Here is a 25,456-nt window from a genome sequence, read left to right as displayed (position 1 = left end):
AACAGTCAGATAACTTTGCTTCGGTGGACGGCCTTTTGGGAGCCTTCCCCTGGTGTATGCAGATTACCCTCTCAGATAATATATGCAAGGTGCAGGGTATTTTATTTGAACCCACCTAATCAGGCGAAACGACTCCCTGTTATCACAAGATCCAAGTTATTTATGGATATCTGCTATACCACCCCAAAATATTTACATGAGAATGAATAACATGAGAACGAATTGACGTTCTTAGTGCTGAGAGCCTGGATGTATGAGGCGGCATCGTTCATTCATTCAGCACATTTCTGGCACTTCCCCTGGTCCAAATGTTGCAGCAAGGGCCCGTTCTCAGGAAGCTCAGAGTCTAGTTGGTGAGGAAGGAATTAATCAAAAGACAAGTTTTGCAATCGCCTATCTGCAATCCTGAAATGCAAAAATCCTCCAGAAACCACAAATTATTTTTGAAAGGTTGTGGTTTAACTTGTGAGACAAGAAAACCTGCCTGGTGCTGTGAGGGTTCCTAGCCTCTCTCTGCCCCGCTTTCTGCCTCTCTCTGTTAAACCGGCACGTTTCACTGTGCACTCGCGGGTCTGGGTGCAGCGTGCCGCCCCCACCCCACCGGGGATAAAGGACAAGCTTCGAATCACCTTCCTGGAATCTGCAAACCCTGATTTGCAAAACCTATCCAACATCAAGGTTTTGGATAAAGGGTTGTGGACGAGTGTCACAGCGCAGCAGAAAAGTCACTAGAGGAGTGGCCAACGCTGGCATGACCTTCCTACTCTGACCCTTCACGGAAAAGACGACGTTTAAATCTTAAATAAGGAAAGGACCTCACACACGGTTCGTGGGATCTCGACACGAATGCTGAGGAACGTGTGATGAGGTGGACAAAAGGGCAACATCTAGACAAGAAGCTCTCCAAGTTTTTGGTCTCTGGACCCCTTTACGCTCTTAAAAACTCAGAAGAGGTTTTGTTTATGTGCGTTCTGTTGATATTTACCACATTGGAAGTTAAAAATTAAGGAACATTAAAATATGTGTGTACAAATTCATTTTAAAGTAAGTCATGAATCCATTATGTGTGACTATAAATATCGTATTTTTCATAAGGCATGACTGTTTTCCAAAGCAAAAAAATTAGTGAGGAGAGCAGCTATATTTTACTTTTTTCCAAATCTTTTGAATGTCTGGCTTAGTAGAAGGTAGCTGGATTCTCATATCTGCTTCTGCACTCAATTTTTATTTTTTAATTTTTATTTATTTATTTATTTATTTATTTATTTTTTACTTTTGAGACAGCGAGTGTGAGCAGGGGAGAGGCGGAGGGGGGTGTGGACAGAGGATCTGAAGCAGGCTCTGTGCTGAGAGCAGCGAGTCTGATGTGGGGCTTGAACTTACGAAGGGCGAGATCATGACCTGAGCCGAAGTCAGACGCTCAACCGACTGAAAGCAAGCACAGAAACCAAGAGTCGGATGCTTAACTGTCTGAGCCACCAGGTGCACCAGGAAGGAGTATTTTAGAAGCCTTTTCAGATGATTGTGGATATTCCTCTGGACAACATCAAAACTTGACGAGTGGCAGATTCTTTTTTTTTTATTATTACATTTTTAAAGTTTATTTATTTTGAGAGAGATGGAGACAGCACGAGTGGCAGAGGGCCAGAGAGAGAGGGAGAGAGAAAATCCCCAGCAAGCTCTACACTGTCAGCTCTACACCGACGCAGGGCTCGGGCTCACGAAACCGTGAGATCGTGACCCGAGCCAAAACCAAGAGTCAGGTGCTTAACTGAGCGAGCCACCCAGGTACCCTGACAAGTGGCAGATTCTTAAAAGTTGGCTGCACTATGCCATTTGAAACTCTTAGAGGTGAACTCTGCACACTGCTACATTAAAATCCCTTGTTCTCTTTTACGCTCCGCAAGGATCTTTTACCCGCACGAGAGTTGGTAATACCAGGTACTGGTCATTTGGAAAACACTGGCTCACCGAGTTACATGCACCTTCCAAATGTTGACACACTTCATTATATTCCTCCCCCTTTCTTCCATTCGCATCATTAGCAACGCCACTGACCTCATCAGAAAAGTCTTTACGTACTGGGAAGCTGTCAAACTTGCAGGGCTGATCCCGGTTTTCCAAATTTCTGATTTTTTGCTTGAAAGCTCAGATTTTATCATTAGCGACAATATAGTCAGTGGTTGTCCTTGAAGTGCCAGGTTGACTTCCTTCCTTTTCAAGAACACCTCTGCCAGATAGTCAAACCTGAATAAGCACAGTTTGCCTGTCAATTGCTCCTTCCAGGGGCCTAGAGTTCAGCTCACACTCAAACAAATGCAGAACTGCTTTTCCTCGAGACAACCGCCCTACCTCAGTATGCAGCACGCTTTGTGCGTACCTCCTATTAATATTAAAAAGATGTGTTCTCGAGGGTTGACATTTAATAGAATTAATGCCCTTTATGGCTTCCATTTTCGTCTTAGAGCACAAGTATGTGGTGGTGAAGAAACTAATCACTCCTCATACAGTTTAGTGACGATGTTGCGTTTTGTGCGAAGACACAAGCAGTTTTTTTCCACCGTTGGTTTCATACCATCGATGCAAATGCGGAACACTGAAAAAGGCCAATGATGTCTTAGGGGTATTATGAAAATAGTTTTGACCTTGTGGAGCCCCTGAAAAGGCAGCCGGGACCCACAGGGGTCTGAGGACACCCTGAGAACTGCTGATTTGGATCGTGAAGCATTTTGTATGCCATGCTGGCAAGTATGGACTTTATCTTGCAGGCAATGGAAAGCCCGTGGTGGATTTTAAGTAGCAAACCACACGCTCATATTCGTGTTTTCGAAAGGTTACCTGATCGACAGGGGGACGGATAGAGTTGGGAGGGCTGAGTTATTGGTAGTGGTTCTACAAAGGAGGGATTGTGGCAGGTAAGGAACAAGATGACGGTTCAAGAAGATAGGAACTAGTGACTGCGGAATGAGGTAGGAGTTTGCAGATATTTAGGCATTATTTCCGGCAGTTGACCTCAGAGAGGTGAGGGAGGGAAAGGATTCATTTAAGGGGACTTCCAGAATCTGATTTGAGTGACCGGGTGGTGGTACTTTAATTCAGATTATCAACACAACAAGAACAGGTCGGGGGCAATGCAAGAGTTAGAGGAAGTTAAGTTCAGTTTACAGGATGTCTGGTTTGAGCAGCCTAATGGGTCATCCAAGTGAAAACATGCAAGGGTCGTTAGAAGTCTGGACTGAGAGGGGCACCCAAGTGGCTCAGTTTGTTAAGTGTCTGTCTGACACTTGGTTTGGGCTGAGGTCATGATCTCATGGTTTGTGAGTTTGAGCCCCACATAGGGCTCTACACTGATGGTGTGGAGCCTGCTTGGGATTCTCTCTCTCTCTCTCTCTCTCTCTCTCTCTCTCCCCCTTGCTCTCTGCCCCTCCCCTGCTCGTGCTCTCTTGGGATTCTCTCTCTCTCTCTCTCTCTCTCTCTCTCTCTCCCTCTCTCTCCCTTGCTCTCTGCCCCTCCCCTGCTCGTGCTCTCTCTCTCTCCAAATAAATAAATACACTTAAAAAAAAAGTCTGGATTGAGAGCTTAGAAAAAAGTCTAGGTGGTGATGAAGATGCAAAATTCATTTGCATGGAAGCTACCATACATGGAAGGGGTGTGACTGTCCAGGATGCGTACAGGCAAAACAGAAGAGGTCTTGCCTAATACCAACATGTGAGTGCTCAAAGGAGGAAGAGGAGATAAGGCATGGGAGTGGGAAAGAGGGTTTCAGAATGAGAGAGAAACTAAGAATGTATTGCCATGGAGCTGAGGGAGATTTTAGAGATTGTTTCTGTGGGAGATTAAATCACTGTTCATACATGTTCATGGACTCTTTCTAGAGTGATTCTATAATTTTCCTGCCCCGCTGATGGGGATGAAAATAAGGCTGTGGTTGCAGGGATGTTTTTCCCTACTCATCATTTTGTACTCATATAACCCACCATGAAGAGGAAGGCCTGAACTCATTCTAACGCCTGGAGTCAAATGCAGCCAATCAACAGCCTGAATCCAAGCCAGCACTGTTTGTTATGCGGCATGATTGTGGCAATAGCTGACCAACACAGGTTCCTTGTTAAATGTTATAAAGGAGTCAAACAGGCTTCTAAGATCAAACAGATTTCACAACACCAAATGGAGTAAGTAAATAAAAGTAAAAAATAGCAAAAATGCACTGAAGCCCTGAAATAGGGTAGTAAGGGAAACAATACAAAAAAAAAAAAAGAAAGAAAGAAAATCCTCAAAAGCCTGTGTCAAGGAAAGAAACATAATTCTGGAGCATACTAGAGTATTGCATCACGATACAACTTCCATATCTGCCAACATCCCCCAAATCATCATTCGTTATGAGTTAACAAAATCCTGAGAAATCTCATTAATATCACCAAATCTGGAGGAAAAAAAGCCACCTAAACGGGAGAGGGCATCTGACGTCATTTTGGGGTTTGAATTATCCCAATTTGGCGTGGATCCCTGAAGTCCTGACCCCTTCACTTTTCTTGGAGACAGCCTTGATATTTACCCATTTTTCCACCCGTTCATCTCCTTTTCTCACACTCCAAACTGGGAGAATTCAAACCCCACAGGGACATCAGATGCCCTCTCCCATTTAGTTGTGTGAACCCCAACCAGACTACACACACAGACCTCCTAGCTCTTCTTTTCCCTTCCCTCAGGTTAGAGAAAATGCAGACACCACAAATAAATTTGACTTACAGAGAGGGGAGAACCACTAAGCTTCAGAAGCATATATTGAATATTTAACAGGTAGAGCTATTCTGGTTAACAACTGAATTTATCCTGGTTAATCTATCAAAGTTAACACAATAAAGAGAGACTTCTTCAGGAATCTCTCAAAAAAAAAAAAACGGCAAATCATTTACATGAGGGAAAGCCTAGTGTTGCTCAGCCTTCTCCACAGCAATATTAAATGCTAGGTGAGCAATGTTTATTGTCCTCATGGGAAAACATATGAACAAGAACATGGTGCTCATCTAACGTGTTGTTCAAACATAAAGGTTAATCGGCAGACATTCTTAAACATGAACAATCCAGAGAAGATAGTACCATGAATCTTGCAAAACCAACTTGACGGTGAAATCCAGACAATTAAGAACCAAATCAAAGTGAAAACTTTAGAAATGGAGTCACTGTGGTAAAAGGCCTAGAGGTAAGCACCACATCCATTAAGGACAGCATGAGTATTAAACTAAAGGCTATGGTTATGGACAAATTGTGAATATCACAAACCTGGACAGTGTAAAAATAATATCACCACCCTGCCAGGAGGTGGAAAGGAGGGGTTATGAGAGGAAATATGCATGCACTAATGTATGCCTTTTTCAACCCAATATTAAATTCTGTCCAAAAGTCCAACAATTCCTTCTTTTGACACTAGTTTCTTTCATCTGTTGAACTGAAGTAAAATTAACTTAAGAGACCTTTCTAAAACACACAGGAATACAGAATCTGGAGTATTATCTCATTTTGTGACTATTTGGCTTTCCTTCTCTTTTTTCCTCATATGTACGATACCTGAAATCATGTTCACCTTAATGCTATGATGTAATTTCTTTTTCTTAAAGTTTATCTATTTATTTTGAGAGGTGGGGGGAGGGAAGGGCAGAGAGAGGCAGAGGGAGAATCCCAAGCAGGCTCCGTGCTGTCAATGCAGAGCCCGATACAGGACTCAAGCTCACCCACCGTGGGATCCTGACCTGAGCCGAGATCAAGAGGCAGATGCTTAACCAACTGAGCCACCCAGGCGCCCCTGTAAACCACATTTTCATCGAAAACTATCTTGTGAACATTTTCAATATCCTTATATATGCTTCTCCAACACCATTTTCAATATTGCATAGTTTTAATTCATGTACTATGGCAAAAAAATACCGAAAGGAAATAGAAAATGCTAGTACTGTGGGTGCCTAGCATGTAACGGGACCTTGATAAATAGCTATTGGATAAATGAATGAATGAATGAATGAGTGAATGAATGAATGCTAGAACAAACATCCTTTTGGCTAGCTAAAGTTCACTGCAACCCTTTAACTTCCACCTTAGGGCAAATTCTGGAAATGGGTCCAAACTTGGGCATGCCTCTCAGGCAATTTAATAATGATAGCGGTTGCCAAATTATTCTCCAGGAATGTTTTATCAGGTTACACTATACCACTCTGGTGGCCCTTATAAGTGGATTTTAGTAGACTACTTTATACCCTAACTTCTCCCCAAAGAATTACTTTAAAAGAAGGTTTGTTGATCCACGGAGACATTATTTATTGTAAGCTCTGGCAGGGTAAGAATCAGATTTACTCTCTGTCCTCTTCCCTGACCGCCAGCTTGGGAGCTCAGCTCATCCCCAACCCAGAAAGTGGGATGAAGTACATTTCATAATTAGCAAGCACACTCCTTATCCAGCACTCTTTGATTCTATTGTTTCAACACTAATATTTAATATCACAAAATATTAGGCACATAATGACCTTGGGCTGGTTACGTAACCTCAGAGCCTCAGTTTTCACACTTTTAAGATGGGGGTGATAGAAATGCCTTCCTTATAAAGATTACTATAAGGCTTAAATGAGATAATGGAATTGGTGATGAATAAAAATGTCTGGCAGACAGCCTGATACATAGCACATGTTAAGTAAGTATTAGCTATTATTCCTTTTATGTTTTGTGACATAGTCTGGAAAAAAAAAGCAAGGCGAGGAGTGCTAATGAATTATTTATCTTAAGTAGGTTAGAAAAAAAAAAAAAACCAAACAAACCCACAAATGTCATTCACTTTACACATAATCTAATTGAGTCAATCAAAAGTGAACTGTAGCTTACCTACATTATAACTTTAGTTGTTTTCAGGTACCTGTGTTTGGAGGTCATAAATATCACATAATCTATATTTTAACATGATATTATGTATGTACTTATATACCACCATCTTTTAATTTCAGTCTTTAGGAACGGACGCTTTTTTGGAAATTAGGATCACAGTGTTTTTCCATTTTGACAGGTAAATGGATTAAAACTGCAAAAACACTTAAAACTAGGCAGTTGTGCTAGTGATGTTGCTTTCAAGATATTTTTTTAATCTTAAGAAACATACTAGAAACTGTGCTGTGAATCTATGTTTTCCCTTTCTGTGTATATTGGGATTCAACTATTTATTTAAAATTTGGAACTTAGCTACCACATGGTATTTGGAAAAGAAATGCACTTAAAATGAAATTTGTAGGGAAGTCTGGGTGGCTCAAGTGTCTGACTTTTTTTTTTTTTAAATGTTTATTTATTTTTGAAGGAGAGAGAGAGAGAGAGAGACAGAGAGAGAGACAGAGAGAGAGACAGAGAGAGAGACAGAGTGTGAGCAGGGGAGGGGCAGAGAGAGAGGGAGACACAGAATCCGAAGCAGGCTCCAGGCTCCAAGCTGTCAGCACAGAGCCCGACGTGCGGCTCAAACCCACGAACCGTGAGATCATGACCTGAGCCAAAGTCGGACGCTTAACCGACTGTGCCACCCAGGTGCCGCTAAGCCTCTGGCTCTTGATTTTGGCTTAGGTCATGATCTCACGGTTCCTGAGGTCAAGCCCCGCATTGGGCTCTGGGCTGACAGCATGGCGCCTGCTTGGGATTCTCTGTCTCTCCCTCTCTCTCTGCCTCTTGCCCGCCCATGTGTGCACATTTGCTCCCTCTCCCTCCAAAATAAGTAAGTAAACTTAAAAAAAATGAAATTTTTATACAACTAAAAGAGTTTAAACAAAGTATTCAACTCGAAAATGAAACAGTTACACAGATCAGTGAGTACCTACTGTGCATTTACAAATGAGAAGAGCTTCACAAATATTTTTTTCAACTACCAGAATATAAAAAAAGGAACCTCTTCTTTTGTCATGTTTCACATGTAGGGGGAAAAAAGCTCACTGATGGCAATATATAGGGAAAATCTCATTAAGAACAAAATAAAGTAAGTCCTCACCTCTAAAGTGAGGAGGCTGGAAGGAATAGCCACCAAGATTTTGTCCATATCTGAAGGGTTTTTATTCCATTCAGTGTTGTCCAGGCTTAAATAAGAGTGTATTTTAAAAAGCAACTTACATTAACACTAACGTTTCCGTAAATTACTCAGATTGCCCACAATAGGCTATAGAAAAGAAAGACGGAGGGGTTAGGCAGAAAAGGGCAGTGATAAAACCCAAATGTTTCTTTTATTTTTCCTTGCTTTGTATGATTACTCGACATGCTTTAAGCATTGTTATAACAAAGTAAAATCACTGAAAAATAATCTTTTGCTGGAAATTCTTAGAAAAAAAATTTTTGTTCTCTTTTAAATCTTATTTATAAAGGTTTCCAGATGCTTATCCTCACAGATTAAACACAGCATGATGTAGACACTTACAATAATATTCGCTGCTATGAAGCCAAGAAAAAAACTACTTTGAGATCTAACTGCCTATCACCTAAAGAATCAGGGTCCAGGGAATTTTCTGTTGCTATTAAAGGCGTGATTCTCTGAAGCCATTTGGAAACGGCCTAGGTTCTCAGCAGCAACGCATCTACCCTGTACTATGTCAAAGCACATCAAATGGTTGGCATTCCAAACCTCAAACAGGTTATTTCTCATTATGTGAATGCATAATGAAAGGATGTGGGCAAAGAACAGAATGTAAATTGGAAGCTGACTTCTGAATTTATTAGCCAGCAGTACTGGGCTAAAACAGTCTTCCTAATATCAAGAGACAGTTCCAAAGTGGTTCTCAAGAGAAAGGACAGGGTATTTTTCAAATATTTGTTCAATGTGAATGGACTGGGCCTGCCAAAAAATGACTTTTTATGCTGGCATGTGATCTCTTAGAGGGAAGTCAGCCTGAGTCACTGGATACATCAAAGGTAGAGTCCAGCGAATGGAATTACTGTAGGCTGTGTGAACAAGCCAGATACCTGCATTCATCTGCCCACTGCTGGGATTTCAGCCCTCCTTTTAATTACATTAAAGCAGCTAGTACCACTGGTTACTGAAGTCTTCAGATTACCTTGATTGCTCGGTCATTATCTCTAATCAGCTGCTTCTTCTCATCTTCAAACTTCTGTGTAACGTCCTGGAGCCGTCTTTCTGCAGCAAGCTGCAGCCGGCTGTTCTCCTCTTTCAGAGAGGAAATGGTTGTCTGAAGTTCTGCTATGATCTAAAATGAAAACAGCATGTGAGAACTTCAAATTCTTCAGTGAGAGGCATCTATTTTATATGTATTTATGCTCAACAAAAGGGCGGATTTGGCAAAACTCTAATCCACAAACTAAATATTTTCAATTAACATATCGCACACTATAATGCATGAAATTCCACACAATAAGAGACTATAATAAAACTGTGAATGGTGAACAACTGCTGAACCAATTATATTTGGAAGACATTTCCACTATAACATTCCACAATATTTACTCATCAGAAGAAAGAACATCTGTGATCTCAAAAATATGAAAAGCGTCAGATTTTATTTCACTGAGAAACACACTTATTAAAATGAAAAAACAAAAGCTATTTTGCCTTTCCTAACACTTGGAACTGTAATAACCAAAGAAAATAATGAACAGACCTCGTTCTTTAGAGTTACCCAGTTCCACACAACAATTTTTGAGTACTCACTAAGGTTTGTGCATTGTGCTAAGTGCCTTAAACTCCTATGTCATTTACAAACATTGTTATCACCCATCTTTTACAAGTGGAGAAAGAGAGGCACAGAAAGAGGTCAAAATTTCACATTGCTGAAGATGACATCCAACCAAAAAGACAGGCGGGACTTGAGCCACACAGATCGACTGCCATACTAATTGGTTGTTCTAAGTAGCCTTTGTTTTTCTCTTAAGCAAGATTTTGGTAGGGAAGAGAATCTTACATGACCTAGTTCCAAATGAGTTGCCTTTTCCCTAACTGATAGATATCCATGAAAGTTTATTCAGAAAGTTTATTCTCCACATTGGATAACTGGTTCTCTCCATGAATGGGTCCCCTCCAAGTTCTCCCAAGTAATCATCTGATGAGGGACCTTTTTCAATGAGCTGACTGAGAATATCACTCTTCCTTGGGTTTGGATGTATCCATTTCCTTCCAAATTCAATAGCGATGACTTTTTAAAAGCAGGAAATAGTTGTTCCTTCTTCTAATTAAAACCAAACCAAACCAAACCAAACAAAAAAATACTTTAGTCCCAGGTTAGAAAAGAAGACTGTTGGTTCTATGGGCGCAGGGCTGGTTGGTGAGATACACTGGACAAGTTAATCACCTTGCTTGAGATTCAGTTTTTCCACCTAATATTTGACAACAAAACTCGAGTACAGCATTACAAGGCAATAAACAGAAACTGTCTGGAGGCTCCCAGAAGCCAAGTCCTATAGAAATATCACTTGTTACTATGGACATAAATAATAGCATATTTACAGTAAAACAGGGAGTATCTTATGCTTTTAGAAGTGAGCAAGCTCACTGTAACAAAGTTTAACATTTAGAATTTGTCAATAATCAAATGAAAAGACCACTGGGAGATACATGGTAAAATACGTAACAGCAGTACATTAATATTTTTAAATACAAATTGAACCTTTTGCTATGAGTGTGGGAATTCATTTACTGAGAATAAAGATGTTTTTCATCTGTTTTCTGAATTTTGATTAAATGTTGTTCCCATTCTGGCATCAATTCAATTAATTCTCCTAGCACTTCCATCAAACAGGGAAGGTTAAATTCTTATAGTGAATGTCAAAAACTGAGGCACAGAATAATCAACTCACTCGCAGTCACAGAGCGAGAGGAGCCAGAGATAAGAAAGAGCCAAATTTCCTTGGCCCAACATGAAACCTAAGATTGATATTTTATACGAGCATGGAGCCAAATAGTAAAAATAACTCACTATTTCAATGACTATTGGAGCGATTCAAGTTGAGTAAACTACAACTCTGTAGCAGTGGTAAGCCCAACTCTGTCACGTGTTCGCTGTGTGTGTTCGGTGTACGTGTGCGTACGTGTGTGTGTGCGTGCTATGTGCGTGCAAGAGTGTGTGTTTGGTGCTACGCAGTTGTGTCACATGCATAGATTCGTATATCTGCTACCGTGATCATCTAATAATGTTTCTAAAGTGCAAAGTAATTTTTTTTCTTTAAAAAACAGTAAGATTAGATTAGCTTTTAGTTGACCGAGACTAAAGATAAAAAATATTTGAGAATTCTTCAAGTGACCACAAGGGCATGAAACCAGGGTCTCTCGTTTTCAGAAGCTTAATGACAAGAGTACATCAAAAAGAAGTAAGCGCAGGTTTTGGAAGGAACTATCAGCAAAGTCCAGGATGCTCTGAGAAGAGTGTGCTTGCTTTTGTGTGGAAAAGGAAACCCTGCATTCTTTGGGGGAATAATGAGACTCCTTGGGGGAAGTAATGAGATTATCTTGGGAAAGTTATTTTAAAAACTTATGAAGATGATCTAGGGAGAATGTGAAAACACTTCAGGTGAAACACGTTAGGCAGATGAGTAGATAAATCAGTTGACAGACTAATAGATGAGACAGATATGGAGAGGTGGTTAAAATGTGGACATTTTTTAAAACCGGAATGGAGATTTAAGATTGAGAAATAATACTAACTAGATTAATATGCTTTAGGTAAAGAACAAAACTCACTTGGTTGTAGATATACAGTAAAAGACAATAGACTATGTTCACCTTAGCTCAGTGCACATAACCAGCACTTAATATTTAAGGAGTAGAACTATAATCATAGTAAATAAAAAATAATAATTACCTGGTAAATTATATCGAGATAATCTAGCCTTTCATAGGACAAGAACGTAAAAAGTTGCTGAGAAAAATCAGAACTAATCTATGCAATCATAAACCCCACCAGTTTTGACTGAATCATAATTAAACACCATAAAACACAAATGTTGCCACTCAACTGAATGTTTACCCTGTATTAGCTTCAGAGAAAGATGTGGATTTGCACACTTCCATGCGATATTAAAAATTAATATTTTGGGAAGCAAAATGAGATCTATTTCAGGCTGAGGCCACAAGCAACCTAACTCATGAAAGCTATAATAGTTAATTATTGCTAAGCAGTTAACACTTGGCAAAAAGGCTAGTGGTCTTAAAAATAGGATTCTGAATAGAGGTTAACATTTCATCTTTAACTCACTCTGATGTTTTTCAGACTGTAGTATACTTTGAGATTTTTACAAAAGTCTTCTTTAAAATACAACAGACGGGGCCTACTTGGGAAGATTTGGTGAACACTGAAGATCCTCATAAAAGAATGGCACCCCGGCACCTTTTGCATTCTGGTTGCTTTTCTGGAGAACCACATGAAGGCTGGGGGCACGTGGGACCCGTGGAATATGCCGAGGCCTAATCTGCATTGGGTCCGTGCGAGTGAGCGAGGGCCCTAGGGGGAGCCGGGCCCTCGGCAATGGGCAAGTTCCACTGGTATTCCAGCTCTAGACTTGTCCCAAACTACCTCCATTCTTGCAAAATGGCGATCTCTCTCTCTCTCTCTCTCTCTGAAAAATGGCCACCAGGTGAGTCAGGTGAGTGGGGACCACTGTGCTAACATTGAAAAGGCAAGGTTAATGTGTAATAGTAAGACAAAAAGAACAAATATGTGATTCTGATGGAAATTCCATTTGTGAGTGTACCCAGAGATGATGCAAACATTGCCATCATGGCGAACGCTGAGAATCCCAGAAGGGGCACACTCCTGGGTATGCCAAGGGTTTAGCGTTCGTGGTCCATTAGATCCTAAAAACTCAATAAAATCTTAAAGATTAAGTAACGTCCTGTACGGGAGGAAAATATTTAAAATACTTTCCAAATGTGACCTGATGGTCTCCTGGGTACCAATGCATTCATTACAAATGCATTCATCATATCACTTAAAAAAAAAATTTTTTTTTCCAGAGATGGAGTTTTTTAAAACCTGATGAACGGTTAAGCAAACTTTGCTTCTGGAATTCTCCTCATCTTAGATATGAGTTAGAGATGCCAGCAAACCCTCACTGGAAAACAGAAAAAGTCAATCTGTGGTTCTGTTTGCAATGTTGATTTTCAAATAATCTGTTTCCTTAAACTGACTGGATTATAGACCGATGTTTCTCAAATGCCAGTACACAGATACAAACATACACATATATTTATAGACATATAAATATTTACGTATATTTAGAGGTGGGCCAACAAAATGTTATCAATGTAAGGTTGTCATCCTACCTTTTTTGAGGAGGATGGGCTGTCTTTTATTGTTATTACACTCCCACAAAGATTTCTTTTCTTTTTTGGTGTTGCTCTGTTCTCTGATGTATGAAATAATGGCTACAGGACAGGATAGCTTTACTAGTTGGGTTTTTATGCTCCTCCTCCTCCCCCTCCCCCTCCCCCTCCCCCTCCTTTATATCTTTACTTGGGAAAATATTTAGCAACTCGCTCCCTCTCCAAATTTTGCAGGGAGATTTTACCAATTCTTGAACACCGAAAGTAAATTAAAAATAGTGTCTTGTGCCTTCCCTATCCTTTTTATTCTTTGCTTCCTCCTTTCTTTTCTCTATTCCGACCTTAATACTGCTGCCATATGAGCTAACAGTTATTCAGTGCTTTGCTGTGTACTAAGCACTCTGTACTTGCATTATGTTACTTAATACTTAAAACTGTCCTATGAGGTAAGTACTACTCCCTCATTTTACAAGTGAGGAAACTGAATTCCAGAGAGTGCAGGTAACTCGCTCAAGGTCCTCTAAGTAGCAGGGCTGGTATTCAAATTCGGGTCTGATAGACTCCAGAGCTTAGGCTTTCTTCCACGCTAACTTACGTTTAATTTGTTTTAATATGAACTAATCAGGCTTCTTCATACATTCCTTTAGATAAATAGTCCTGTTTATACTCCCATTATTTAAGCATTTTTAGGAGCTATCTTACATCTCACTTTCGGTCTGCCTCCCCCATTTGACATAAAGCAAAATTAGCAGGACGTGATTAGCAGGATTTTTCATGTCTTAGTCCAAACTTGAACTTTTGCAGTCGTAATATTTCTTCTGACTGTATGACTCTCTTTCAGAGGGGCGCCTGGGTGGCTCAGTCAGTTAAGCATCGACATCAGCTCATGTGATGATCTCAGTTTGTGAGTTCAAGCCCTGCGTGGGGTTCTCTGCTGTCAGCACATACCCCACTTCAGATCCTCAGTCTCCCTCTCTCTCTGCCCCTCCCCTGCTCCCACACTTTCCCTCTCAAAAATAAACACTGACAGAAAAAAAAGAATCTTTCTCAGTGGTTAAAAAAGGATATTTCCTCAAGTTCCTTCTTCAAGAAAGGGCTGGGATAATGGCAATCAAGACATAATCATCATCTTTTAAATAAACACATATAAATCTTCACTTAGACAAAGACATTCTGCTTTCTGAATGGGATGTATATTATATGACATATGCACCTTTTAGAAATAATTGTATAATCTAAGAAATTTCATGATAGGTATCACCAGAGTTCTGCCATTTTTTTTTTTTTAATTTTTTTTTCAACGTTTTTTATTTATTTTTGGGACAGAGAGAGACAGAGCATGAACGGGGGAGGGGCAGAGAGAGAGGGAGACACAGAATCGGAAGCAGGCTCCAGGCTCTGAGCCATCAGCCCAGAGCCCGACGCGGGGCTAGAACTCACGGACCGCAAGATCGTGACCTGGCTGAAGTCGGACCCTTAACCGACTGCTCCACCCAGGCGCCCCGAGTTCTGCCATATTTAAAAATGGGAGGGACTGGGCCAGGCTGATGACGTCAGGCTGCGAGCTTCTGTTCCCAAGTCAGATGCAGGCGGGGTCCTGGTTTGGTCACTCGCTAACTCCTGTGACCTCACCTCTCTGGGTCTCAGTCTCCTCAACTTGGAAAATGGAGCCAATCATGGTTCCTAACGCCAGAGTTACAGTGAACGAACACTGAGTCACCGTGAACGAACACTGAGTCAACATGGTTAGTGCCCCGTAAAATTCTTGATTTTATTACCGTGTTTTGGTCCTTGTGTTGCTATTACTACCATGGTGTGGTAACTTATAAAATGGTACATAAATTTCAGTTCATGGCCACACATCACTGTGTGGATGCCAAAATGCTATGAAAGTCTGATTTTAAAAATCATCAGATACGATGCCCACAAAAGTGAATGGCTTACCGTATCCATCTATGCAGTGAAAATCAGTGTTTTTTATTCTACGATTACTCATAAAACTAAGGAATGCTTGGGACTCCCTAAATGATACTATAGGATATTATTGTAACAACCGATGCAGAAAAATGATTTTAAGCATCACAGGTCGAGTTGAGACAAGCATTCAATTACTGGCCTTCTCCTAAAAGTGCAATAGCAACAACATGAAACAAGATAGGAATGTAGGGATTTCTAATTCTTTTCCCCCAAAGGAGTCAGCCGTCAGGCAGCTAATTTAACCCAGAGCATTCATCATCTTGAATTTTGTTGGTAAGCAGACTGGAGGCGCAACTAAATGGAATATTGCAAAAAAGGTACAGAGGGTATCAAAGTGCTTACATCACAAATGTAGGTGTGTATTTCCCGCCCTTGTGAAATATGCTGCAGCCTGGGCTTGTTCAAGTGCACAGGCTGGTTTTACAACATCTGACTGCGTGTGTGTGTGGATGTGTTAGTTCAAATGGTTTGATACGCCTAACTTCAAGAATCTTTTAATAAGACCCAAATACAAAGGGCATGTGTTATTGATCCATATTCCCATCAACAATAGGATACTAACCTGTAAAAACACTGAAGGGGATGAAGCTTAACTCTAAGGTACAGATGCTTTTACGTGTAGGTTTCTTTTTTGTTTGTTTCAGTTTTGTTCGTTTGTTTTTTTGTTTTTTGCTTGCAACGTTCTTACCTGTGAAGATTTGGCGAGCTTCTGGGTGTATTCCTTCTCAATCTGCTTCAGCCTGCTGTTGGCCTGAAAGACACACGGACACGAACACACACACACACACACACACACACACACACACACACACAGTGACCTGTGAGTTTGGTATCTCTTCCACATGCCTATCACCAGGCAGCTGGGATGGCTGCCAGCTGCACCGCCCTTCTGGGGCAGCCAGAAAACCACAGGGCTTGTCTTTGATCTAACGCCAACTATTCATCACTTAAAAAGCAAAAAGCAAAAGCAAAAAAAAAAAAAAAAAAAAAAGAAAAAAAATATCTCCTGCCAATTATTAGACAAACACAGACTTCTGTGGAGAGAAAGAGAAAGGGAGAAGAAGAGACAGAAATAGACCTAGCAAGGGTGTGAAGGCTCAGAGGGTGAAGTATGGAAAGGGGGAAGAATCAAAGGGAGAAGGGAAGGGAAACAAGGGAGGGGAGAGGAGGAGGAGAAACAGGAAGAGGTAAATTTAATCCTCTTTCTCATTGTTGGAAGATGAAAGAACGAGATGCTCCTGGACAGAGGCAGATAGGAGATTCTGAGACTCACCGAGCAAAAGACGGGAGCCCCCACTCTGCCTCACACACCAGAACGACTTTTTCAAAGTGACAAATGTATCTAAGTCAAACAATGTCCACGTCCCGGAAGCAGGGTCGCCTTCCCAGAGTAAGTCCCTTTTCCTCAGAACCCAACTATCTCTTTTGCCACCCAGTCCCCATCCTCCGCAGGCGACCCGCTTTCCTGCCCTCCGGAAGCCTCCCTGCATCCTGGGCGCTGGGCAACGGCTCAGCCACACACCTGTGCCAGGCCTGCCTCTTATCGTGCAAGTGCAAAGTAGCTGTGTCCTTTGCTTCTAGAGGAGCTTGGGTCATGGCTCTCAGAATTTCCGCTCTCTGTACCCAGGTCCCCCTCTCTCTCGTCTGTCTCCACAGCTCTGACTGCTCAGGTTTATCGTCTCTTCCTTCTCGTTATTTCTATTTTCCATTTCTTTGTCTTTTTGATCTTTCACGGAGAGCTTTCAACTTTTCGCTTTAAGTTTCTATTGAACTAAAAAAAAAAAATCTGCCATACTACTCACAATTTCCAAGAGGATTGTTTTTGTTCTCTGAGTAGCAACGTCAGTGCCCTTTTCCAGATGAGGTAATGGAGGTACAGAGAGGTTAAGCAGCTTGCCCAGCATCACACAGCCAGGAAGTGATGGAGCCACTTTAAACCCACACAGTAGAGCACACAGCATACCTCTCTGTGCCTAGGTTAGCAGATTCACACACACGCCATTCATATTTCTATGTCTGTACATACACAACACATTTTTCCGCTCTCTAGAGCGTCTGTGTTTTTTTCCGAGTTCCTTTAATTTATTTGCTTTGCCAACCAGTTCTGTCTCTGTTTCTCCCTTTAGAAACTCTCCTCAACAATCAGGTGATCTTTCTTATTTAAAGTGAGGCCTCCAGGGGCGCCTGCATGACTCAGTCGGTTGAGCGTCCGACTTTGGCTCAGGTCATGATCTAGAGGTTCCTGAGTTCGATCCCCCCCCGCCCCCCCCCCCCCCCCCCCCCCCCCCCCCCCCCCCCCCCCCCGGTTGGGCTCTGTGCTGACGGCTCGGAGCCGGGAGCCTGCTTCGGATTCTGTGTCTCCCTCTCTCTCTCTCTGCCCCTCCCCACTCATGCTCTTTCTCGCTCTCAAAAATAAACATAAAGAATAAACAGTAATAAAGCGAAGCCTCTAAAACAGGCCAGGGATGCATGGACTCCACGTCAGGGTGTGTCGGGAGGGCCTGGGCTCTCCCATGCCCGTCTCTGACTGGACCTTCGTCTTGAACCATTTTGCCCAGACCTGCATCCTCCAGTGTCCTTCCCGGCGGCAGAGATCTGGCTACCGATGTTTGCAGAGGGCTGCCTACGGGTTCCGGATATGGACTCTTGCACAAACCCAATTTCTCGTTGCCCCCAGCCGTGCCTGTGTCCTCTCTCTAATTCCATCTCCCCAGAGAGCAAACCAGGAGCGGGGGCAGAGGCAGACACGGAATAAACACATATGCTGAAACCCTAATCCCAATGTGATGGTATTTGGAGGTGAGGCCTTTGGTGGAATCCCCTCGTGGATGGGATTAGTGCCCTAATAAGAAGCCAGAGAGCTCGCTTTCTCCTGCCCCGTGAGGACGTAACAAGATGGGGTCTGCGACCCGGAAGGAGGCTCTCACCAGAACCCGATACGCTGGCAGGCACCCGGATCGCAGGCTTCCAGCTTCCAGAACTATCAGGGATGAATTTCTGTTCTGGATAAGCCTCCCAGCGTATGGCGTTTGGTTACAGAACCCGCGTTAAGACAACAGACGTGTGTTTTATGGACTTAAGGTCAAAAGCAATTCTTCAGAGTTTATTCCATAAATCTCTCTGCATCTATAGTCCCACTCAGTACAGTGGGTAGTGGTGGGTTTTTACTATTACTCTTTTTTCTCTTAAAGCCACCAAACTCTATTCTACCTCTGTAATTAATAAATTACACTCACTCTCCATTAGAGAATTAAGGCCGCTCTGAACCTCGTGAGGCTTATCTGTCTTGGCTCACATTCCACTGGTGTTGTTTTTAATCACAAAATGCTTGATAAAGTATTTTTTGCTCATTTAACAAAGAGCTCTTCCCACGTGGCAGGTGGTGTGGCAGGTGCCCTACAGATACTTACTCACTAGAAAATATAAAAATCACAGCGTCGTGAAGATTAGGTTATTTTCCCTAAAGAAGCTGGAATCAGAGATGCTGGTTTGTGCAAGACAGCCTGTGTCAGAAGCCCGCAGACTCGTGTCAGTTCCTTTGCCATCGAATGCATTCATCCATTCCAGGCCACTGGGGCTAGAGCAGTGAAGAAAACAGGCAAACATCCCTCCCGACCTTTACAGAAATGCTATGCTAGTGAGTCAACGAAACAGCTTACAGGGGTGACGATAATTTAGGTGGTAAAAGGGCCATGGGGACAATGAAACAGGGAAGAGATGAGAGGTGATGGAAGGTGGGAGTAGTTTACAGTCTAACAGTGTGCGAGGTGGAGGGCACCTGGGTGGCTCCGCTGGTTGAGCATCCGACTCTTGGTTTCAGCTCAGGTCATGATCTCACGGTTCATGAGTTCAATTGAGCCCCGCACTGGGCTCTGTGCTGCAAAGCCTGGAGCCTGCTTCGGATCCTCTAACCCCACCTTGCTCTCTACGCCTCCCCTGCTCATGCGCGCTCTCCCTCTCAAAATAAATAAACATAATGCAAAAAATTTACAAAATGTGGGAGTTAGGGAAAGCCTCACGGGAGGGATACGACGGAGGAGCACAGCCCTGTAGGAGATAAAGAGCACCGAAAGAGCTCAGGCAGAGGGAGGGCCGGTTACCACGGCCTGGAGGCAGAGGGATGTGTGGCACGTTGCAGTTGTGGGCGCGGTGAAGCGGCCAGTGCGGTTGGGTTGGTGAGCAACGTCTCCCTGGGATAAGGTTTGAGAGAGAAGGAGAAGCCAGAACCTTCTTGGTGTTGTAGGCAATGGTACAGAATGTGGCTTTTACTGTGAGTGAAATGGAGAGTCACTGAAGAGGTTTCAGTTACGGGAGTGACATGACTGAACTCGGCCCGGCTCCTGTTTGGGGCAAGAAGCCAGCAGAGAAGCCAGTTGAGAGGCTGTCGCAAATAATCCGGGCCGGTAACAGAGGATGTGGGGAGAAGTGGTCAGATTCTTTGAAAGAGTTGGAAGTAGAGCCAACTGGATATGCCATACGATGAAAAGGGGATGAACCAAGAATGGCTTCGAGATTTTTCTCCCAAGCAACTACAAGAGCGGGGCTGTCGTTACCTCACGTCAGAAAAATTATGGGTGGAACAGGTTTCGGGGGGAAGATGAAGAGATCGGTTTCGGACACATTAAGCATGGGGATGCTTATCGGCCATCTGGCGTCGAAGTGAATATTTGGATATTGAAGTCAGGAGTTCAGAGGGAAGGTCTAGGTTAGAAGTATACATCCACCACCAGTACGGGAGCGGCATACGGAACTATGCTCCTGGATGAGATCTCAAGGCACTGAGTGGATATGAAAAGGAGAAGTCTAGGTATACTGAGCCCGGAGCCTGCCAGTGTCAGGAGGCTGGAGATAAGCAGGAGAGCAAACCGAAGGAATGGCCAGAGAGATACAAAACGAGGATAACAGGGGATCCTGAAGCCAAGTGAGCAAAGTGCTTCAAGGACGTGTCAGGTGCTCCAGAGGCGTCACGTGAGGGGAGGACTGAAAAATAAGCATGTGGCTGAAGCACGTGGGGGACTGGCGATCTGAACGCAAGCCCGCGCGCTGTGCTGGCGGGGATGAGCGTGCGACTCGAGGAAGCTCACGAGAAGGAGAGGAAGTGGAGCAGAGACAGACAATTTTTTCAGACTTCGGTCACCAGGGGAAGGAGAGGAATGGGCTGGAGGCTGCAGGGGAAGTGGGTAAGGAAAGGTCTGCCTTATGTGGTTTGGTTTTTTGCACCAGGAGAGAACTACCAGCATGTGTGTCGGCTGATGGGAAAGATCTGGCAGGAGAAAGGGAAAACTAGGTTCTGCCAGAGATTCAGAGGAGACGTGTCCTTGAGAAAGGAGAGGGGATGGGATCGGGGAGAGGAGAGGGCCCTCGCCAGGAGTTACAGGTAAATCACCGCCCCCAGCAGCAGGGGGGCAAGTTCCGTTTGCTTCCGCCTCACCCAGGAAGTAGGAAGGAAGACCCACAGCCAAGAACGTGATGGCAGAAAAGACTACTGGGAGATTCAAGGTGTGAGGGAAGGGTACGGACAGTCGTCTAGGAAAGTGGGAAGGGACCGAGGAACGCAGCGTGAGTCTCAGGGCTCCAGGAAGCATCAGGGCCCATTTGAAGTCACTAATGCTGAACTTAAAGTGAGGTCAGCTGATAACATAATAACACCTCTAGAGCGTGCCGATAGCTAAATACAACAGAACTGATACTTTGGGGAATAATGAGAGTAATTGAAGAAACACAATTAATCTCTCAACCTTCACGGTTTTGACTATGTATTTGAAACTCAGTCACAACTGCGTGAATTCCTGAGCTCCTCAAAAAAAAAAAATCTAAAAAGTTCTGGTTTAGCATGGCTGGAAATATACAGCTAATTTCTCATGCAAGCTGTCCCTAAAACATGTTTTGAATAATTTTATTCTCAGGACGGTAGTGACCGTACATTTCCATACAAAAAAACCGAGTTACAGTTATTTTAATCCAAGTCTTATTTTTATAGCTATCATTACTATATAGAAATACAATTTTCAAACATCTGTGGCATAGCCTGAACAGATGTAGAGTAACAGATGAGAGGAAAATCATAATTCGGAAGTGAGCGAAGTTGTTTTGTTTGGTGGTTGCTGTTGTTTTAATCTCTGGCTCTTTCTAACTGCTCCATTATGGCTGGTCATGCCCTCCACCCTCCACTGAGTACTTGGTTTGCCTCTGCTTTTCGACAGCCTCTCTCTCAGGTCAGTCTTCCTCGGTAAAAAGCCCAATATGTCGGTCCTCTTTCTCTGTGCAATTCCTATCAAAATCTTGGGCTTGGAACTCTAGTGGGAAGAAACAAACCAATTTTCAGAAAGGTATCAATGGTTGTTAGTCATCTTAATATGGTACTCTTTTCTTGTAGGGTACTTTGCATTATGCCTTCATTCAAAAAGTCCTTCATTAGAAGTCAAACTTTCACTTTTCACAGATGACATGGTATTTTACATGGAAAACCTGAAGGACTCCATCAAAAAACTGCTAGAACAGATACATTCAGTAAATTCAGTAAAGTAGCAGGATATAAAATCAATGTACAGAAATCAGTTGCATTTCTATACACCAATAATGCAGCAACAGAAAGAGAGATCAAGGAGTCAATCCCATTTACAACTGCACCAAGAACCATAAAATACCTAAGAATAAACCTAACCAAAGAAGTAAAAGATCTGTACAATGAAAACCATAGAAAGTCTATGAAAGAAATTGAAGAAGACACAAAGAAATGGAAAAACATTCCACACTCATGGATTGGAAGAAATTGTTAAAATGTTGATACTACCCAAAGCAATCTACATACTCAAGGCAAAATCTATCAAAACAACACCAGCATTCTTCACAGAGCTAGAGCAAACAATCCTAAAATTTGTATGAAACCACAAAACACCCTGAATAGCCAGAGTAATGTTGAAAAAGAAAACCAAACCTGGAGGCGTCACAATCCGGGACTTTAGCCTGTATTACAAAGGTGTAATCATTAAGACAATATGATATTGGCACAAAAACAGACACACAGACCAATGGAATAGAATAGAGAACTCAGAAATGGACCCACAAATATATGGCCAACTAATCTTTGACAAAGCAGGAAAGAGTATCCAACGGAAAAAAAGACAAGTCTCTTTAGCAAATGGTGATGGGAGAACTGGACAGCAACATGCACAAGAATGAACCTGGACCACTTTCTTACACCATACACAAAAATAAATTCAAAACGGATGAAAGGCCTAAATGTGAGACAGGAAACCATCAAAATGCTACAGGAGAAACCAGGCAGCGACTTCTTTCACCTTGGCCTCAGCAACTTCTGACTTGACATGTCTCCGAAGGCAAGGGAAATACAAGCGAAAATGAACTACTGGGACCTCATCAAGATAAAAAGCTTCTGCACAGCAACGGAAACCATCAACAAAACTAAAAGGCAACCAACGGAATGGGAGAAGATATTTGCAAATGACATATCAGATAAAGGGTTAGTAAGTATCAAAAATCTATAAAGAACTTGCCATAAGTCAGTGAAGAAATGGGCAGCAGACATGAACAGACACTTTTCCAAAGATAAACACCCAGATAGCAAACAGACAAATAAAAAGATGCTCAACATTGCTCATCATCAGGGAAATACAAATCAAAACCACACTGAGATACCACCTCACACCAGTCAGGCAACATCTCAGGCAACAGCAAATGTTGGCAAGGATGTGGAGAAAGGGTAACCCTCTTGCACTGTTGGTGGGAATGTAAACTGATGCAGCCACTCTAAAAAACAGTGTGGGGTTTCTCAAAAAATTAAAAAGAATTACCCTATGACCCAGCAATAGCAGTGCTAGGAATTTATCCAGAGGATACAGGAGTGCTGATCCATAGAGGCACATGTACCCCAATGTTTATAGCAGTGCTATCAACAATAGCCAAAGTATGGAAAGAATCCAAATGTCCTTCAGCTGATGAGTGAACAAAGAAGATGTGGTATATACAATGGAGCACTACTCAGTGATTAAAAAAGGATGAAATCTTGTCATTTGCAACAATATGGATGAACTGGAGGGTATTATGCTAAGTGAGCTAAGTCAGTCAGAGAAAGACAGATATCAGGTGTTTTCACTTATATGTGGAATTTGAGAAACTTAACAGAAGACCATAGGAGAAAGGAAGGAAAAGTAAGTTACAAACGGAGAGGAAGGCAAACCATAGAGACTCTTAAATACAGAGAACTGAGGATTGATGGAGGTGGGGTGTTGAAGGGATGGGGAAAACGAGTGATGGGCATTGAGGAGGGCACCTGTTGGGATGAGCCCTGGGTGTTGTACGTAAGCAATGAATCACGAGAATCTACTCCTGAAGCCAAGACTACACTGTATGTTAGCTAACTTGACAATAAATTAAAAAAAAAAAAGTCCCTGAAAAAACAAAACAAAACACAAAAGTCCTTCATTCCTTTATTTTCCATTTCTTATTATTAGTGAAAGTTCAGGCATTCATTTTTCCGGGAAGGTAATTTAGAGGAAAATTAGGAAACTTCTCCAGAATACTTATACTTAAGGCAAACACAGATGTTATAAAGATAAATTTCCTTAAAACATACCAGCAATAGTTTCTGAATTAAATATTTGCTTTTATGATTAAAAAAAAAAGGATGCTTCCCAAATTCTTGAAACATAGCATAAAGCTCAGATTATTATGCACTATTTTCTACTCAGAAGCTTTGAAGATATCTATTTGAAGCTTCTTCAAACACTGTGAATAAATGCAGTTTTGGCCATTTGGTGCCAGATGTTAATATATAACTATGCATTTCCCTAAAAATGAAAATATTTAGAGAATTCATAGAACACATTTATATATTTAATTTAAAATATTTGCAGAACTGGGGTGCCTAGGTGGCTCAGTTGGTTGAGCATCCGACTTCGGCTCAGGTCACGATCTCACGGGCCGTGAGTTCGAGCCCCGCGTCAGGCTCTGCGCTGACAGCTCGGAGCCTGGAGTCTGCTTCGGATTCTGTGTCTCCCTCTCTCTCTGCACCTCCCCTGCTCATGCTCTGTCTCTCTCTCCCCCCACCCTGTCAAAAATAAATAAACATTAAAATAAATTGACAAATTTGTGACGCATAAATAAAATTCATCATTTCGGCCTGGGCCATGATGGAGTAACTAGGACCATACCTCATCTGCCATAGTAAACGGCTAGAAAGCTGGAAAACACACAAAATATAGGAAACACTGTTTTAGGATGCTGAGAAACAGGAAGCAGAGGGTTGTGACCCTGTGAAGAAAAGGGAAACAGGGGAGGTGCACCCTACAATCACCCCTGCTTTCTTCCTGGAGGCACATCTGGGCCTGAACATAGGGAAGGGAAGCAAAGTACAGCACAGCAGGATTGTGCATTGAGGAGACAAGGATTAGAGTTTGGGAAAGCTGAGGCAGTTGGAATTTGGGGGGAACAGCGCTAAACAGAAGGGAGGGATGCACAGAAAGAGCTCCATACACTGGCATGGGCTCCCTCTGCGTCTGTTGCTGATACGTGGCCATGCATGTGTAGGGTTAGGATCTGTAAGGCCAAGTAAAAACTGACTGGTGGGATTTAAGATCAACAATTTGCACACAAAGCTGAGAGATGTTTGAGTTCTGACAAGCCAGAATGAATGGTTCTCACAGAACACCCAGGAAGGTCACACTTAAGTCATGGGATCAAATTAGCCTTGGAGTAAAGTCAACTTTACGTCTGTTCTAACAAAACTTAAAAATATGCCTCAGATGGATCAAACTGGTCATTGACAAGTAACTGCTTCCCTAAATAAAGTCCAATGTTTTTTAAAAGAAGTCAAGAAAATCTAGCATTCAACGACATAAATTTTATAATGTCCACCATGCAATGAAAGATGGCATGTGAAGAAGCAAGAGAAAAATTAGTCAATAGAGTGAGACTCAAAAATGACAGAGATGCTGGAATCAGTAGACAAAGACTTTAAAATAGCTATTAAGACATACCTAAATATTTAAACAAAAACATGAACGTAATAAGGAGAGAAATAGAAGATATGCAAAAAGAACTATACAGACTAGGGCAAAGAAATACATTATCTGAAAGGAAAATTTCACTGGATGGGATTAACAATCGATATGGCACAATAGAAGAAAAAAATCAATGAAGATGAAGAAAAAGCATTTTAAGTATCCAAATGACTGCCACAAA

At 42.2% G+C, this 25,456-nt stretch overlaps 1 protein-coding gene across 7 annotated transcripts in view; it reads right to left on the bottom strand.

Annotated features, from left to right (window-relative positions):
• The window catches only part of CEP112 (centrosomal protein 112), a 427,630-nt gene that overhangs the window by 81,729 nt on the left and 320,445 nt on the right, over nucleotides 1-25,456 (bottom strand). For 6 of the 7 annotated variants that reach the window (XR_006297953.1, XM_043585075.1, XM_043585076.1 and 3 more), the window contains 2 exons: nucleotides 15,942-16,004; nucleotides 9,063-9,212 (listed from right to left, as the gene is read on the bottom strand). The exons of the other annotated variant lie outside the window; for it this stretch is intronic. Coding sequence is in view for 5 of the 6 variants with exons in the window: in XM_043585075.1 (XP_043441010.1) it covers nucleotides 9,063-9,212; nucleotides 15,942-16,004 (213 nt within the window). In the remaining variant the exon portion in view is untranslated. The remainder of the gene's footprint in view (nucleotides 1-9,062; nucleotides 9,213-15,941; nucleotides 16,005-25,456) is intronic. 7 annotated transcript variants of the gene reach the window in all.

Source organism: Prionailurus bengalensis, chromosome E1 (assembly GCF_016509475.1).
Source record: "Prionailurus bengalensis isolate Pbe53 chromosome E1, Fcat_Pben_1.1_paternal_pri, whole genome shotgun sequence".
Classification (NCBI taxonomy): Eukaryota; Metazoa; Chordata; class Mammalia; order Carnivora; family Felidae; genus Prionailurus; species Prionailurus bengalensis.
This window is presented reverse-complemented; position numbering and strand designations above follow the sequence as displayed.